This window comes from Hemicordylus capensis, chromosome 11 (assembly GCF_027244095.1).
Source record: "Hemicordylus capensis ecotype Gifberg chromosome 11, rHemCap1.1.pri, whole genome shotgun sequence".
Taxonomy (NCBI): Eukaryota; Metazoa; Chordata; class Lepidosauria; order Squamata; family Cordylidae; genus Hemicordylus; species Hemicordylus capensis.
This window is the reverse complement of record NC_069667.1, coordinates 14,477,838-14,491,511: the sequence shown is the minus strand read 5'-3', so window position 1 is coordinate 14,491,511 and position 13,674 is coordinate 14,477,838. Positions and strand designations below refer to the sequence as shown.

The following is a 13,674-nucleotide window of genomic DNA, read 5'->3' as shown; positions in this document are numbered from 1 at the left end:
TGTTGATGACTACAACTCCCATAATGGTCACTGTGGCTAGGGAAGATGGGAGTTGCAGTCCAACAACATCTGAGGGCCGAAATTTGAGAAACCGCTGGGCTGGGGGATTTCCCCCGTAGGTGGCCAACAGCGTGCCTGCTGCACCTCTCCTGCACCTTCTTCTGGCTGCTTCCTGGGCTGGCGCTGCCCACTTCTGGTTCCCCACAGCCTGGCTCCTTCTCCTCTCCGCCTCCTCCCTGCCCAGCTCCTCGGCGTGTCCCCAGCCTACCTGCTGTCACAGAGCGAACCACAACCGGCCTCTCGCTGCCAGCCACAAAGCCAAATCCGTAGCTGGGGTCACGCTGGATCTTCACCTGTCGGAGGGCGTCTGAAGGCAGCTGGCCACATTCCATAGCATCCCAGCGCTCCTCGGGCATCACATGTCTGGACAGGAGGCATGAAGCAAGAGAGAAAATAAGGCCAGGCTCAATCTGGAGCAAAATGTCACCCCGGCTGCGCCAAGCACCAGGAATCAGAATCTTTTCCATCAGCTGCTGCTAAGTCCATCGGAGAGAATCAGGCCGCAGACACCCACCTGCCACACAGCCTGAAACTGGCATTCCCTACCATGGAATCACTCAGGATATGCACAGGCTCTCCCTCGTTGCAGGGGCCACAAAGGGCTTCTGCCCCAACGGTTGAGGGGTGCACCTACACCTGGCCCCACCAGCCCCTCTCACCACTAATGTAACATTGTCAAGGCAATTAGTGACCAGTGTTCCCTCTAAGGCGTGCATGTGTGCGAGTGCTCACCCGTCTTTCTAATGTCCTCTCAGTTAATCTTCCATCCCACTCAGGTTGTATCAGGAAGGCCCCACTCTGAATGGGGCCTTCATACTGCTACACAAACCAAACTCACTCTGCAGTGAGATGAAAACAGGGACGTATCTAGGGTAGGGCAGGCAGGGCACGTGCCCTGGGCGCCACTTGAAGGGGGCACCATTTTTAATTTAAAAAAAAAATAAAAATAAAAATGGCAGCTGAGAAAAAAATGGCCACCGTGCATGCTCAAATGGCCTCTGTGAGGCCCTAGGCCATGCCAAGCCTCGCAGAGGCCATTTGAGCATGTGCGGTGGCCATTTTATTTTCACCGGCCTTTTAAAAAAAAAATTAAAAAATGGCCACTGCACATGCTCAAATGGTCCCTGAGAGGCCCTAGAGGCCAATGCGGGAGGGGGAACCTTTGCATACCCCCTCCCCCACGGCCTTTAGGAAGCCCCCCGAAGGGGCTACAGGTAATTTTTTTAAAAATATATAATATAAGTCACTGTACACATATTCACTTTGGCACTATGTACAGAGAATCAGGGCTTGTGAATACCAAGCTGAAGCTTATGAGCTAGGATTGAATTCATTTGCTCTTACTTTGCTTCTTGTGATAAGTGAGTTAAATGTGATGTCTTAATATGCCTATTAATGGCGAATTTGTCTTTGAATCAGTGTGAAATCCTTAGTATTAAGGTCCACTGGGAGTTTCTTGCTCGCTTTCTCTCATTTTAACTGTCTTTCTGAAATACCAGAATATATTCCAAGCAGTGACACAGTTTACTCTGCATATCCTTTAATTATTTTCGGAGTATCTGGGAAAAGTCAAATTCTCCATTTATTTTTAAAACTTATGTAATAGTGATGCAACAATGCAGAGTAGAGAATTAGACAGGCACTTCTCTTTAGTTTTCCAAGTACACCTCCACATAGTCTTTGGGTATTTCATGAGCCCCAGCATATTGAAATTTGTAGTTTCCCAGCATTTTTTGGTCTGGCTATGTCCACTGCTAAATAGTTTTTGAAATATTAAAAGATTAATGAGCTTGACTTGTATTTTTCAGCTGATATTATAGTAAAGTTATCTGAAAGATGGGTGTCAGATGTTTGGACCGGGGGTGCAATTTCAGTGCTTGCCCTAGGCGCTACTTTCCCTAGATACGCCTCTGAAAATAATTAGAGGGAACACTGAATAGTGCCACTCTTATGCCCAGAGCAAAAACCTGCCACTTTTCCACTGCCAAGTGGAGTCAGACTTAAATAGGGTGGGTTGTGTTCATCGCCTTGCCCCTGCTATGCTGCTCAGCTCTGCAAAGGGCGAGTCACAGGTCCTGTTCAGTTTGGGGAAGCCTCAGCCCTGGCTCAAAAGCAAGGCCAGGACCTTGCAGGATCCAGGACTAGGGCAGATCGCTCAGTTCCCGATGGGAGGAGCCGGTCTGGGACGCTCCCTTTCTCTTCCCACAAGCTCAAGCCCCCCAGCATTATGTGGTCACTTTCCCCCAAGTTCAAACTCCTTCCACCTAACGGACTCACGCTTTCCAGTCAGAGCAAGTCAAAGGTAGCCAAACTCTTGTTCTTTCCTGCCCTTGCTGGAAAAAGAGATTGTCAGCAAGGAGGGTTCAGGAATTTGCTGGAGATCTGATGCTCAGCTGAGTTTGTCTCCTGGCAGACATCAGAGAAGCTCAAATCCCTCTCCCAAGAATGACCAAGAAGTAATTCTTGCTTCAGGAGAGCATCACCCACCTCCTCTCCTTCTGGTGGCCTGTCATAGTCTGTGCTGGTGGACACATCATTGGCATATGACACTCTGCCTGCCCTCTTCCTTTTGCACCAGTTCTTTCAGAACAACAATCCATATCCTTCATTCACTGCCTTCCAAGAGTTACCCCATCAAGTGATCGTGATCTTCCTGTGCTAGGAGTTGAAGCCCACTTGTTGACTTCCCACACTCTGATCCATCATGCATAGACCTTGCAAGCCTCGGAACCTAAACTCCTCCAATAATCCTGCTGTTTTATTGTAGGGTTTACTGGGCAACCCCACAACTTCCCTAGTTTCTCCTGCAGCACTCAGATCTGCTCCTTTCATCCTTAGCTTTATATTAACCTTTTGGGCTTTCGTCTCCATCCCCTGCAGCATTTATTTCAAATGTGTTAAATTGAATGCATGTAATCATATTAATGTCATCACTTACTCCAGAAGCTTCTATGGAATTCTCTGCCATATGATGTGCTGGTGCTCACTTGCCTGGATGGCTTTAAAAGGGGCTTAGACAAATTCATGGAGGACAGGTCTATCTATGGCTGAGGAGCCGGAATGCCGGAAGGCAAGCAGCACAGAGGCCCTGTGAACATGGGAAGGCTGCCTCCTGCTCTGCAGTGCTGCTGCTGTATTTTTAGGCTGAGCGTTGCAGGTGCCGTGCATCCCATCTGGGCTCCGACCGCCGCACACATCACCAGAGCAAATTAATATCCTGCCGTTAGAGCTTGGCTGACAAGTCCGCTGATTCTATCCTGAGGCTGCATCTCACTCCCCTTTCTCTCCTCGCTTTGCTGTGGTGGCTTCGTCAGGAGGCCAGTGTTAGCTGTCCTCTCTGCTTGCACCGATGCACCCCAGCCTGCAGGCAGAGGGGACTGCCACTCTCTCTCCCACCCAGACCTTCTTTCTTTGGCAAGATCCCTGGCACTTCCTGGATCCTTTGCACTTGGGACAAGTCCCCCTTGTGTGCCCCAAGAGGCACGTTTCCACCACTGACCCATCTCCATTCATCCCCCCCCCCGCCCCATTCGAGAACATCTCATCCAGGCCCCAAGTTACATCTTATGTGCAAATGAGGGCTGCCCATTTTCCCCCTGCAGGGCTCCTGTGACTTTAAAAACTGTATGTCAAGCACTGTCTTTGGAGGCTTGAAGGAACAAAACCCAGGGGATTCCTCAGTGTCCAATTCTTAGGTTCAACACTTGCAAGCCCCAGCCTGACACCAAACCAAGGCAGCACCCCAGCTCTATATCAGAGGTATATCTGAGGTATGTCTGTGTGGAGGGTGAAGTAGCTCAGCTGTGGGGAGCTTGGCCAGTGGCAAGGAGCTTGCAGCTCCCTTCTCTGTTACTCCCAGCCCCCTTTACCTGGTGCATTCACACGGCAGCTTCCCCAAAGATAAGAAGAATTAAAGAGCCACCCACCAAAGTGGGGCCCAGCTGGTTTGAAGATGGGCAGTGTGTGGTGTGTGTGTGTACACATGCTCCGGCACTGGGGGAGAGGGGCATGCACAGCCACTGAGGGTAGAAACAGCCACAGGAAGGACCTCTAGAGAAGTTCAGAAAGGATCCAACGGGGCTCCGGGATTTTGCCCTTTGCTCTGAACTGATCGCAAGCAGCAGCAATATTGGAGCAGCCACCACAGGCGGCCTTGGGAGGCTCCCATTTCCCCAGTCTCATCTCAAGCACATCAGAGCAGCCTCCCGGGAGAGATTCTGCCCAAGTCTCTGGGGGGGTCACCGCCAGCTGCAGATGGCAGGCTGTGCTCAGTGAGATGGACAGGTTGGGATGTGGCAGCTCCTTCCATCCCTGTGCTGAGCCCCTTTGCAGGTCTCTGTTCCACAGGAGGGTCTCTGCCATGCGATGGACCAGTGTCATTTTAAGGCACTTTGCATTCTCTCACAGCCTCTGCTTTCCTGCCACCTCCAAGTGCAAAAGGTCTGTTCTGTTTCCACACTGACATGACCCATCTGGAGAAAAGATCTCTTCCTTGCTCCCCCATTCATCAGAGAGAGGCTGGAGGCTGGAAAAGCAGCTGGATCCTGAGTTGGGGTGAACCATCCTGCAGACACACAGGATCCAGCAGCTATGACCTTCCTGTCCCTCTTCTTGAATCGAGATGAAATGCTAGGGGCATTTCCAGACGGGGCTTTTAGCTCGCTTCTCCTCCAGAATGGAGGAAATGTGTTCACATATCAGCCAGATTGACCCCAAAGTCCCTGCAAGCTATTGGAGACAGAGCACTTCACACACCTTTTGGGTCTTTCATTGCACATCTTTTCGCTTTTAAATTTTTTTTCGCTTTTAAAATTAGAATAGCCCGATTTATATCTGGGGTAAAAAAAAAAATTCTACTTTTTGCATCGGTTCTCTGGGGCAAATTCAAACTCACAGTAAAGCCTCACAGTGTACCCAAAGTAAAAGCTGCTGTCTGGAAATGCTCCAGACGTAAACTATGCAAATGACATGGGTTAATTTATTGTGCCTGGCTTGCTTAATTAGTGTATTTAATTAGTGCCCAATGCAAATCAAATGCTTCCTAGGTGGGAAACAGGATTGCGTGGAGGCAGCAAGTGTCAGGGAAGATGCAATGGCTCTGTTATTGTGCATTAAACGTGACAGTAGAATATCGAAGCGAAGAAGCACCAAAGAATGACAGGAGCAAGCCAGGGGGAGAGGCAGCCGGCAGGTCCCAATTCACAACTCTGTGGATAGGCCATTCTGCTTTCCTCCTGCACCCCATGGAAATGCCCTCTGCACCCTAGGAGCGCTGGCATAGAAGGAAGAGAGCCAGCATGGTGTAGTGGTTAGAGCGCTGGACTAGGACCAGGGAGACCCGAGTTCAAATCCCCATTCAGCCATGATACTAGCTGGGTGACTCTGGGCCAGTCACTTCTCTCTCAGCCTAACCTACTTCACAGAGTTGTTGTGAAAGAGAAACTCAAGTATGTAGTTCCTCTGGGCTTCCTCTGGGCTCCTTGGAGGAAGAGCGGGATATAAATGTAATAATAATAATAATAATAATAAGAAGAAGAAGAAGAAGAAGAAGAAGCACTTAAAATGGTCAAGAATGAGAAACTATTCAACACCAATGAAAGAAAGCAGGCCTACAAGAAAGAACAAGAACCAAGCAGAAAAATGGAAAAATAAGCCACTGCATGGTCAATATTTGCACAATATAACTGGAAAATCAGACATCACCAAGACCTGGCAATGGCTTAAGAATGGCAACTTGAAGAAAGAAACAGAGGGTTTAATACTGGCTGCACAAGAACAGGCACTAAGAACAAATGCAATAGGAGCCAAAGTTGAAAAATTGACAACAAACAGCAAGTGCCGCCTTTGTAAAGAAGCAGATGAGACCGTGGACCACCTAATTAGCTGTTGTAAAAAGATCGCACAGACTGACTACAAACAAAGGCATGACAAGGTAGCAGGGGTGATACACTGGAACATCTGCAAAAAATACAAGCTACCTGTAGCCAAAAATGGGTGGGACCATAAAATTGAAAAAGTTGAAGAAAATGAAGATGTAAAAATATTATGGGACTTCCGACTACAAACAGACAAACATCTGACACAAAATACACCAGATATAACTGTAGTTGAGAAGAAAGAAAAACAAGTCAAAATAATCGACATAGCAATACCAGGGGATAGCAGAATAGAAGAAAAAGAAATAGAAAAAAATCACCAAATACAAAGATCTACAAATTGAAATTGAAAGGCTGTGGCAGAAAAAGACCAAAACAATCCCAGTGGTAATTGGCACCCTGGGTGCAGTTCCAAAAGACGTTGAAGAGCACCTCAACACCACAGGGGCCACAGAAATCACCATCAGCCAATTACAAAAAGCAGCTTTACTGGGAACAGCCTATATTCTGCGACGATATCTATAACAACAGCAACAACATTGACAATAAAATTCTGGCATCCCAGGTCCTTGGGAAGGACTCGATGTCTGGATAAAACAAACCAGCCAATAACACCTGTCTGACTGTGTAAACAAGAAATAATAATAAAAGAGTGGGGAATTTGCAACTTTTGGAGTCTGGCAAGGAAATGAGTGAAGGCTGCTTGGGCAGCACCACGAACATCTTCACAGCTGCAACCCCAAATAATCTCTTTTCCTTTCCACAGAAATGAGGGCTGCCCCCCCTCCCATCCCCAGTTAAGAGCCACCTGAGAAGCCGTGGAGGAGCAGAAGCGCAGCCCAGAGGGGGCAAGAAAGGAAGTCTGAATTGTTAACTCAGATCTAAGGGCTTGCTGATTGCACAAGGCAGCAGATTTGAACTGTCCAGATGCTCAGGTGGAAGTGCCTTAATAACTCCTGACTAGGTCTGGGGTGTGTGTGTGATTCATGATTGCTGCTAAAAGTGAAGCACTAATCTATCTTTGCAGAGGGCTTTGTGAAATATACCAACAGGCAGAGCTCCTTTGCCCCAGAGATGCAGACAGGTGTAGATGTGCAGATACTTCTGGTCTGTGGATGGGCTGCTAGATCCGTAGCCAGCCTTTCTCCTTGCAAGGCCTGGCCTGGCCTCTGTGCCTTGAGGTTGCACCAGCCGACCCCCCTCCCTCCACCTTTTCTGCCCACAGTGGCTACCACATAACATAACAGCAGCCCTGCTGGATCAGGCCCAAGGCCTATCTAGTCCAGCATCCTGTTTCACACAGTGGCCCACCAGATGCATCTGAGAAGTCCAAAGGAAAGAGGTGAGTGGAGCATGCCCTCTCTCCTGCTGTTGCTCCGCTGCAACTGGTATTGACAGGCATCTTGCCTCTGAGGCTGGAGGTGGCCCATAGCCCTCAGACTAGTAGCCCTTGATAGACCTGCCCTCCATTAATTTGTCTAAACCCCTTTCAAAGCCATCCAAGCTAGTGGCCATCACCGCATCCCATGGCAGAGAATTCCATAGATTAATTTTGTGCTGTGTGAAAAAGTACTTCCTTTTGTCGGTTCTCAATTTCCCGACCTTCAGTTTCATGAGGTGACCCCTGATTCTAGTGCTGTGAGAGAGGAAGAAAAAAATATCTCTGTCCACCCTCTCTACTCCATGCATAATTTTATATGCCTCTATCATGTCTCCCCACAGTTGTCATTTTTCTAAACTAAAAAGCCCCAGGTGTTGTAGCCTTGCCTCATAAGGAAGGTGCTATAGGCCCCTGAAAATCTTGGTTGCCCTCTTCTGCACCATTTCCTCCTTAAAATACAGTGACCAGAAATGTACGCAGTACTCCAGATGTGGCCGCACCATAGATTTGTCTAAGGGCATTATAATATTCGCATTTTTATTTTCAATACCCTTCCTAATGATCCCTAGCATGGAATTTTCATTTTTCACAGCTGCCACGAGCTGGCCACCATGACCTCAAGATCTAGTTAGTCCCTGACATCTCAGACCCCATCAGTGTACATGTGAAGTTGGGGTGTTTTCGGGGGGGGGGTTGCCCCAATATGCATCACTTTACACTTGCTTACATCATTTCCTTGCTCCCCCATTCATCAGAGAGAGGAGCCGTCACAGGGAGACTGGATCTGTTCTCTGTGACACAACAGAGGTGGGGAAACTCCAGGAACACGCAAGAGGCAGGAAGGTTGGCTGGCTGGTTTTTGGGGGTGGGTGAGTGGCGGTTTGGGCACATGCAAGATCCGAGAAACAACAACCAGAGAGGTAGCTGTCCCCTTAGCTAAGCAGGGTCTGCCCTGGTTGCATATGGATGGGAGACTACATGTGAGCACTGTAAGTTATTCCCCTCAGAGGATGGAGCCGGTCTGGGAAGAGCAGAAGGTTCCAAGTTCCCTCTCTGGTTTCTCCAAGATAGGGCTGAGAGAGACTCCTGCCTGCAACCTTGGAGAAACTACTGCCAGTCTGTGAAGACAAGACTGAGTTAGATAGTCCAATGGTCTGACTCAGTATATGGCAGCTTCCCATGTTCCTAACCAATGGAACAGTTCTCACTCCCCACCCAACACCACCTCCTGCAACCCTCCTTTTTGGCAAAAAGCCGTTTCTTTCCACTTCTCCTCAATGGTGATTTCTCTATCAAATGCTTTTGCTTCAGGGTTAAGTGGCCAACAAATCCATTTGCCTCTTCCCAGATTCCATCTCCTCCTAATAAATCTGATTGCAATCACCAGGGACAAGCAGCCCTTCACTGGAGTGGCTACCTCTCTGCTGCTTGGGCAGCGACATCACACCAGCCACAGAAGAAGCATGGGGACACAGGAGCAGGGATTGAGCCATGCCATCTTCCTCCCAGAGATGCAAGGCTGCCCGAGAGCGAGACCCCACCCCAAATAAAGTGACAGGGGCCAGAGGGGGCCCTGGCTACTCACTGGCCATTTGGGGGAGCAACATACTCACTGTCTGCGCCCAGCGGCTGGTGGGAGAGACGCCCTCCGGCCCCGGCCCCTCCTCTCCTTTTGCCCAGCACGGGCAATGGCCGCGTCTGTGGAGAGAAAGAGAGAGAGGGCGGGAGAGAGAGACGGAGTACTCAAGCCTTTGGAATTCAACACCGGCTGTGATCAGAATCTTAAAGAAGGCTGCCTGGCTCAGCCCCAGCACCACGACAGGGAGCGACCAAGGAAGCAAACAAGCAAGCAAGCTGGGGAACGCATGCTCTCGCCAGCGTCAAGCAGCCGCCTGCCAGGGGAGCTGGTCAGCTTGCTGCGGTCGGGTCGCAAGGCATCCTCATGGCAGAGCTGCGGCAGAGCAGGGCCTGATCAGCGCCACGGCCTCCTTGGCCAGGCCTCCTCCCTTGGAAAGGTGTCTCCCAAGGCAGCTCAAGGGAGCAGCTCTGGACCCCCATTGGTGGCTGCTCCTACTCCAGTGTGACTCCCAAGTAGACCGCTTCTCCCAGGTGGGATGGGTCTCAGGGAGGAGTTGGCTCAGAAGAGGAAATTCACTCTACGAGATTCGAGATGCCCCAAATTCCTCTGCAATTTTAGGAATAGATGGGGATCCCAGAACCCTCACTTTAACAAGAACTGTGGGTTCTTTTCAATGATCCTGGCTGTCAAGACTCTCAAGATCCAAGAAAACACAAGGAGAAGGAAGGGGTAAAAATTAATCAAAAGGCTTTATTTCTCACCAGATTTCAGATGAATCTCAGTGGACGAGCCACTGCGCATCCCAAGTTAGGTGGGTGTAGGCAGGGCAGCCTAGACAGATCCCTTCAGAGAGAGGCACTCTGTGAAGACCAGCTGGTCGGGATCCTGGCCACCATCTCTTCCATTTCTGTTTGGGAGGGGTGGGCAGAGTCCATGGCAACCCGCATGCAAGGCCTCCGCAGAGAAGCCAGTGACTTTTAAGTTTAGAAAAAAAGACGACTGCGGGGAGACATGATAGAGGTCTATAAAACCATGCATGGTGTGGAGAAAGTGGATAGAGAGAAACTCTTCTCCCTCTCACATCACACTAGAACCAGGGGTCATCCCATGAAACTGATTGCCAGGAAATCTAGGACCAACAAATGGAAGTACTTTTTCACACAACGCTTAATCAACTTGTGGAATTCTCTGCCACAAGATGTGGTGACAGATGTGGTTACTAAAGGCCACCTCCAGTCTCAAAGGCAGGATGCCTCTGAGTACCAGTTGCAGGGGAGTAACAGCAGGAGAGAGGGCCTGCCCTCAACTCCTGCCTGTAGGCTTCCAGCGGCATCTGGTGGGCCACTGTGCGAAACAGGATGCTGGACTAGATGGGCTTCCTTGGGCCTGATCCAGCAGGGCTATTCTTATGTTCTTATGACTGACCTCTGCCAGCTAAGCAAAAGAGGCACCTTTTAAAAGTGGTGATTCTCTTATATTTAGCAGGGGGCGGGGACCAACTGGCCCTATCCAACTCTAGCACAACATCCCTCCAGTGGTTGTTGCTGGTACTTACCTTATGTTTCTTTTTAGGCTGTGAGCCCTTTGGAGGCAGGGAGCCATCTTTCATTATTATTTTTCTTTGCAAATCACTTTGAGAGCTTTTGTTGAAAAGTGGGTATATAAGTAGTAGAAGTAGTAATAGTTGTAGTAGATGCCTTGACCAGTGGATGGAGGAGGGGGTAGACAATTGCGGTACAAATGGGAAGCCTAAACAAAGCCGAGGCAAAGAGAGAGGGCCCCTTGGGAAGGAAGATGGCCTAGCCATGCCCTGGACTGCAGAGCACTCTGGGAGCGGAAATGTCTGGGGCACCCCGTCCTTGCCAACAATCCCCCTTTCCAAAAGGAAGGATGAGGGCATGTGCGATCTACTGCTCTCAAGCTAGCCACCAGGAGCCACTGCTGGGAGCAGCCTCTTATTACCACACTGAATCAGGAGCCTGAAGAGAAGGTGGAGGAAGCCATGGGTGTATCTCAGGCCAGACTTTTGATTGTTCTTCCCTTGAACCCCAAGCACAGCAAGGCAAGCCACTGAAAGCAGCATCTCCTTGTCTGCATTGAAGTGTATCGCCTTGCTAAACTAAATACATTTCCATTGTGACCTAGTCTCTCCCTTCCTGCAGCCAAGGAGGGCATGACACCTTGAGCAAAAAAAATTACGCTAAATTAGCTCCAACCTAAGATCCGCACAGAAACTGGGTCCCTCCCATTCACCTCTTGAAATTCAACAGATCAATTAAAACTCTGCATGGGAAGGTAACTTCAACAGAATGCACCTGATTTGCTAGGGCTAGAGAATAAAATTCTTCACGGAAACATGGGAAGGGAATCCTGGTTTGGTTTGTACTTGGCTGGGATAGGTCTGTGGCTCAGGGGCAGAGAATCTGCTTTCCATGTAGAAGATCTCAAGTTCTGCCCCAGCAGCATCTCCAGGTAAGGTTGGAAAGATCCTTCTCCACCTGAAACCTCAGGGCCACTGCCAGGGTGTGCTGATCTACAGGGCCCAATAGTCTGACTCAAAAGCCAGCTGGGTCACATGTGCTTATGTGGTTCAAAGCAAAGTCTCTGGAGGTCATAGTCACAGGCTTTATTTCCGTGTTTGACCAGCACAACAGCAAAATAGACAAAAATGGTTCATACAATCTACTCCTAAAAAATAATAAAAAGTCTCTATAAAATTACTTAGTATAATTAGAAGAAGCTCAAAGTTAAAGCTATGAACATAAAACTATATATAAAAGTTAGTCAACACTAATAACAGAATGACGTTGAGTACAAAGGTAGCAAGACAGCAAAATTATGTAATTAATACAGAGCGGTGTTAAATCTCATAGAATATGTAGTTCTTAATGAGCGCTAAACGAATTTTGCTAGCTATAAGGCAGAATTTAGCCACATTATAGGATCTAGAGTCATTCTGATCTGCCAAGAGGAAATCTAGCTAAAAGGAATCAGTACAGCCTGGATATGAGCTAATATCTGAAGAGATGAGCTTATGCCGAATGTAATGGTAATAGCGACAGTACAAGAGTCGTTTCAATCTCACCAGAGCCACAGGGGCAAATACGCTCTTCATATGGAATCCTTTGATATCTCCCTTCCAACACAGCTGTGCACAAGGCATTGCATCGGGCCAATTCTCTGGCTGTCTGAAACAGCAAGCAGCCCCTGGGAGCTAGCCAGGGTGCTGAAATGAACCACAGGAACCTGAGAGGAGAGCTGGTCTCGTGGTAGCAAGCATGACTTGTCCCCTTAGCTAAGCAGGGTCCACCCTGGTTGCATTTGAATGGGAGACGAGAAGTGTGAGCACTGGGAGACATTCCCCTCAGGGGATGGAGCTGCTCTGGGAAGAGCAGAAGGTTTCAAGTTCCCTCCCTGGTTTCTCTAAGATAGGGCTGAGAGAGATTCCTGCCTGCAACCTTGGAGAAGCCGCTGCCAGTCTGTGAAGACAATACTGAGCTAGATAGACCAATGGTCTGACTCAGTATATGGCAGCTTCCTATGTAACAGAGCACCAGCCCTAGGACTCTAGCTCTTGGGCTTACTTAGCTCCCCTCTAACGATAACAGGGTCCTTGGAAAAGAACTAAAAAAGTTTAAATGTATTTTCAGCACTTATTTCTCATTGCCTGGTGTGAACTGACAAAGCAGCAGAAGGCAAAGGCAAGTTCAGTCTTTGTGGTTCCAGAAAGGCTTTGTGAAGGAACATAGGAAGCTGCCATATACTGAGTCAGACCATTGGTCTATCTAGCCCAGTACTGTCTTCACAGACGGGCAGTGGCTTCTCCAAGGGTGCAGGCAGGAATCTCTCTCAGCCCTATCTTGGAGATGCCAAGGAGGGAACTTGAAACCTTCTGCTCTTCCCAGAGTGGCTTCATTCCCTGAGGGGAATGTCTCCCAGTGCTCACACTTCTCATCGCCCATTCAAATGCAACCAGGGTGGACCCTGCTTTGCTAAGGGGACAAGTCACACTTGCTACCACAAGACCACCTCTCCTCCCTCTCTCATGGGTGCCACACCCAAACTCCTGGCTCCCACTGCTGCCCATATTTGAAAGGCCCTGCCCTTGCAAAGCGATAAGGGGGAAGTCAACTGGGAAATGTTGAGGGAAGTTCTTCACAGGCAGACGTGTTCCTGAGAGATCCATTGCTGCAGAGCAAGTTCAGATCAGAGAGTAGTGAAGGGGAAGGGAGGAGAGATCTAGATCATTTGCACTCAATTATGGGGACATCAGCTCTTCCCTCGGGCAGAAGAGTTTTTCTAAGCAGCATGAGCATTCACAGCCACATCTGCCTCGTCTTTTAATAGCTACAGCACTGTGGGAGAGATCCTAGCAAGAGATCCTGAAGGGTCACATCCAGTCTTCTGGATCCCACAGGACTAGCCAGTTCTTCTTCTCTCTTCCACCTGCCTCAGGTAGTCCCATAAACAGGCAAATGGGAATCCTACCCTGTCTGCTCAAAGAACCAGCTCTGAGTCCTTCTCGTTGTTGCTTAACGCTTCCTAAGCAAAGGAGGTCTGGCTGAACTGCCTGAACTGCCACGTCTTGTTTATTTATTATTCCTCTATATAAACCACTTTGGAAACTTTTGTTGGAAAGCAGTATATAAATATTTGTTGTTGTTGTTGCACAGCCACGGTTCAGACTATGGGACCAGCTACTCCAAATCCTGGCCTCTGGCATCCTGGCAGGAGGTGTTCTGCAGCACCTCAGTGCTGCTAAAGCAAGTTCCACTGAG

The 13,674-nt window shown here is 48.9% G+C and overlaps 1 protein-coding gene across 7 annotated transcripts in view; it reads right to left on the bottom strand.

Moving 5' to 3' along the window:
• Positions 1-13,674, bottom strand: part of FRMPD3 (FERM and PDZ domain containing 3) — a 94,064-nt gene that overhangs the window by 39,220 nt on the left and 41,170 nt on the right. For 4 of the 7 annotated variants that reach the window (XM_053274253.1, XM_053274247.1, XM_053274250.1 and 1 more), the window contains exons 2-3: positions 8,931-9,015; positions 269-423 (exon numbers count right to left, since the gene is read on the bottom strand). In XM_053274253.1, coding sequence (XP_053130228.1) covers positions 269-416 — 148 coding nt within the window. In that variant the 5' untranslated portion in view covers positions 417-423; positions 8,931-9,015. Of the gene's footprint in view, positions 1-268; positions 424-8,902; positions 9,016-13,674 lie in introns of those variants that run through there. The other 3 variants (XM_053274249.1, XM_053274248.1, XM_053274251.1) reach the window with 3 other exon arrangements.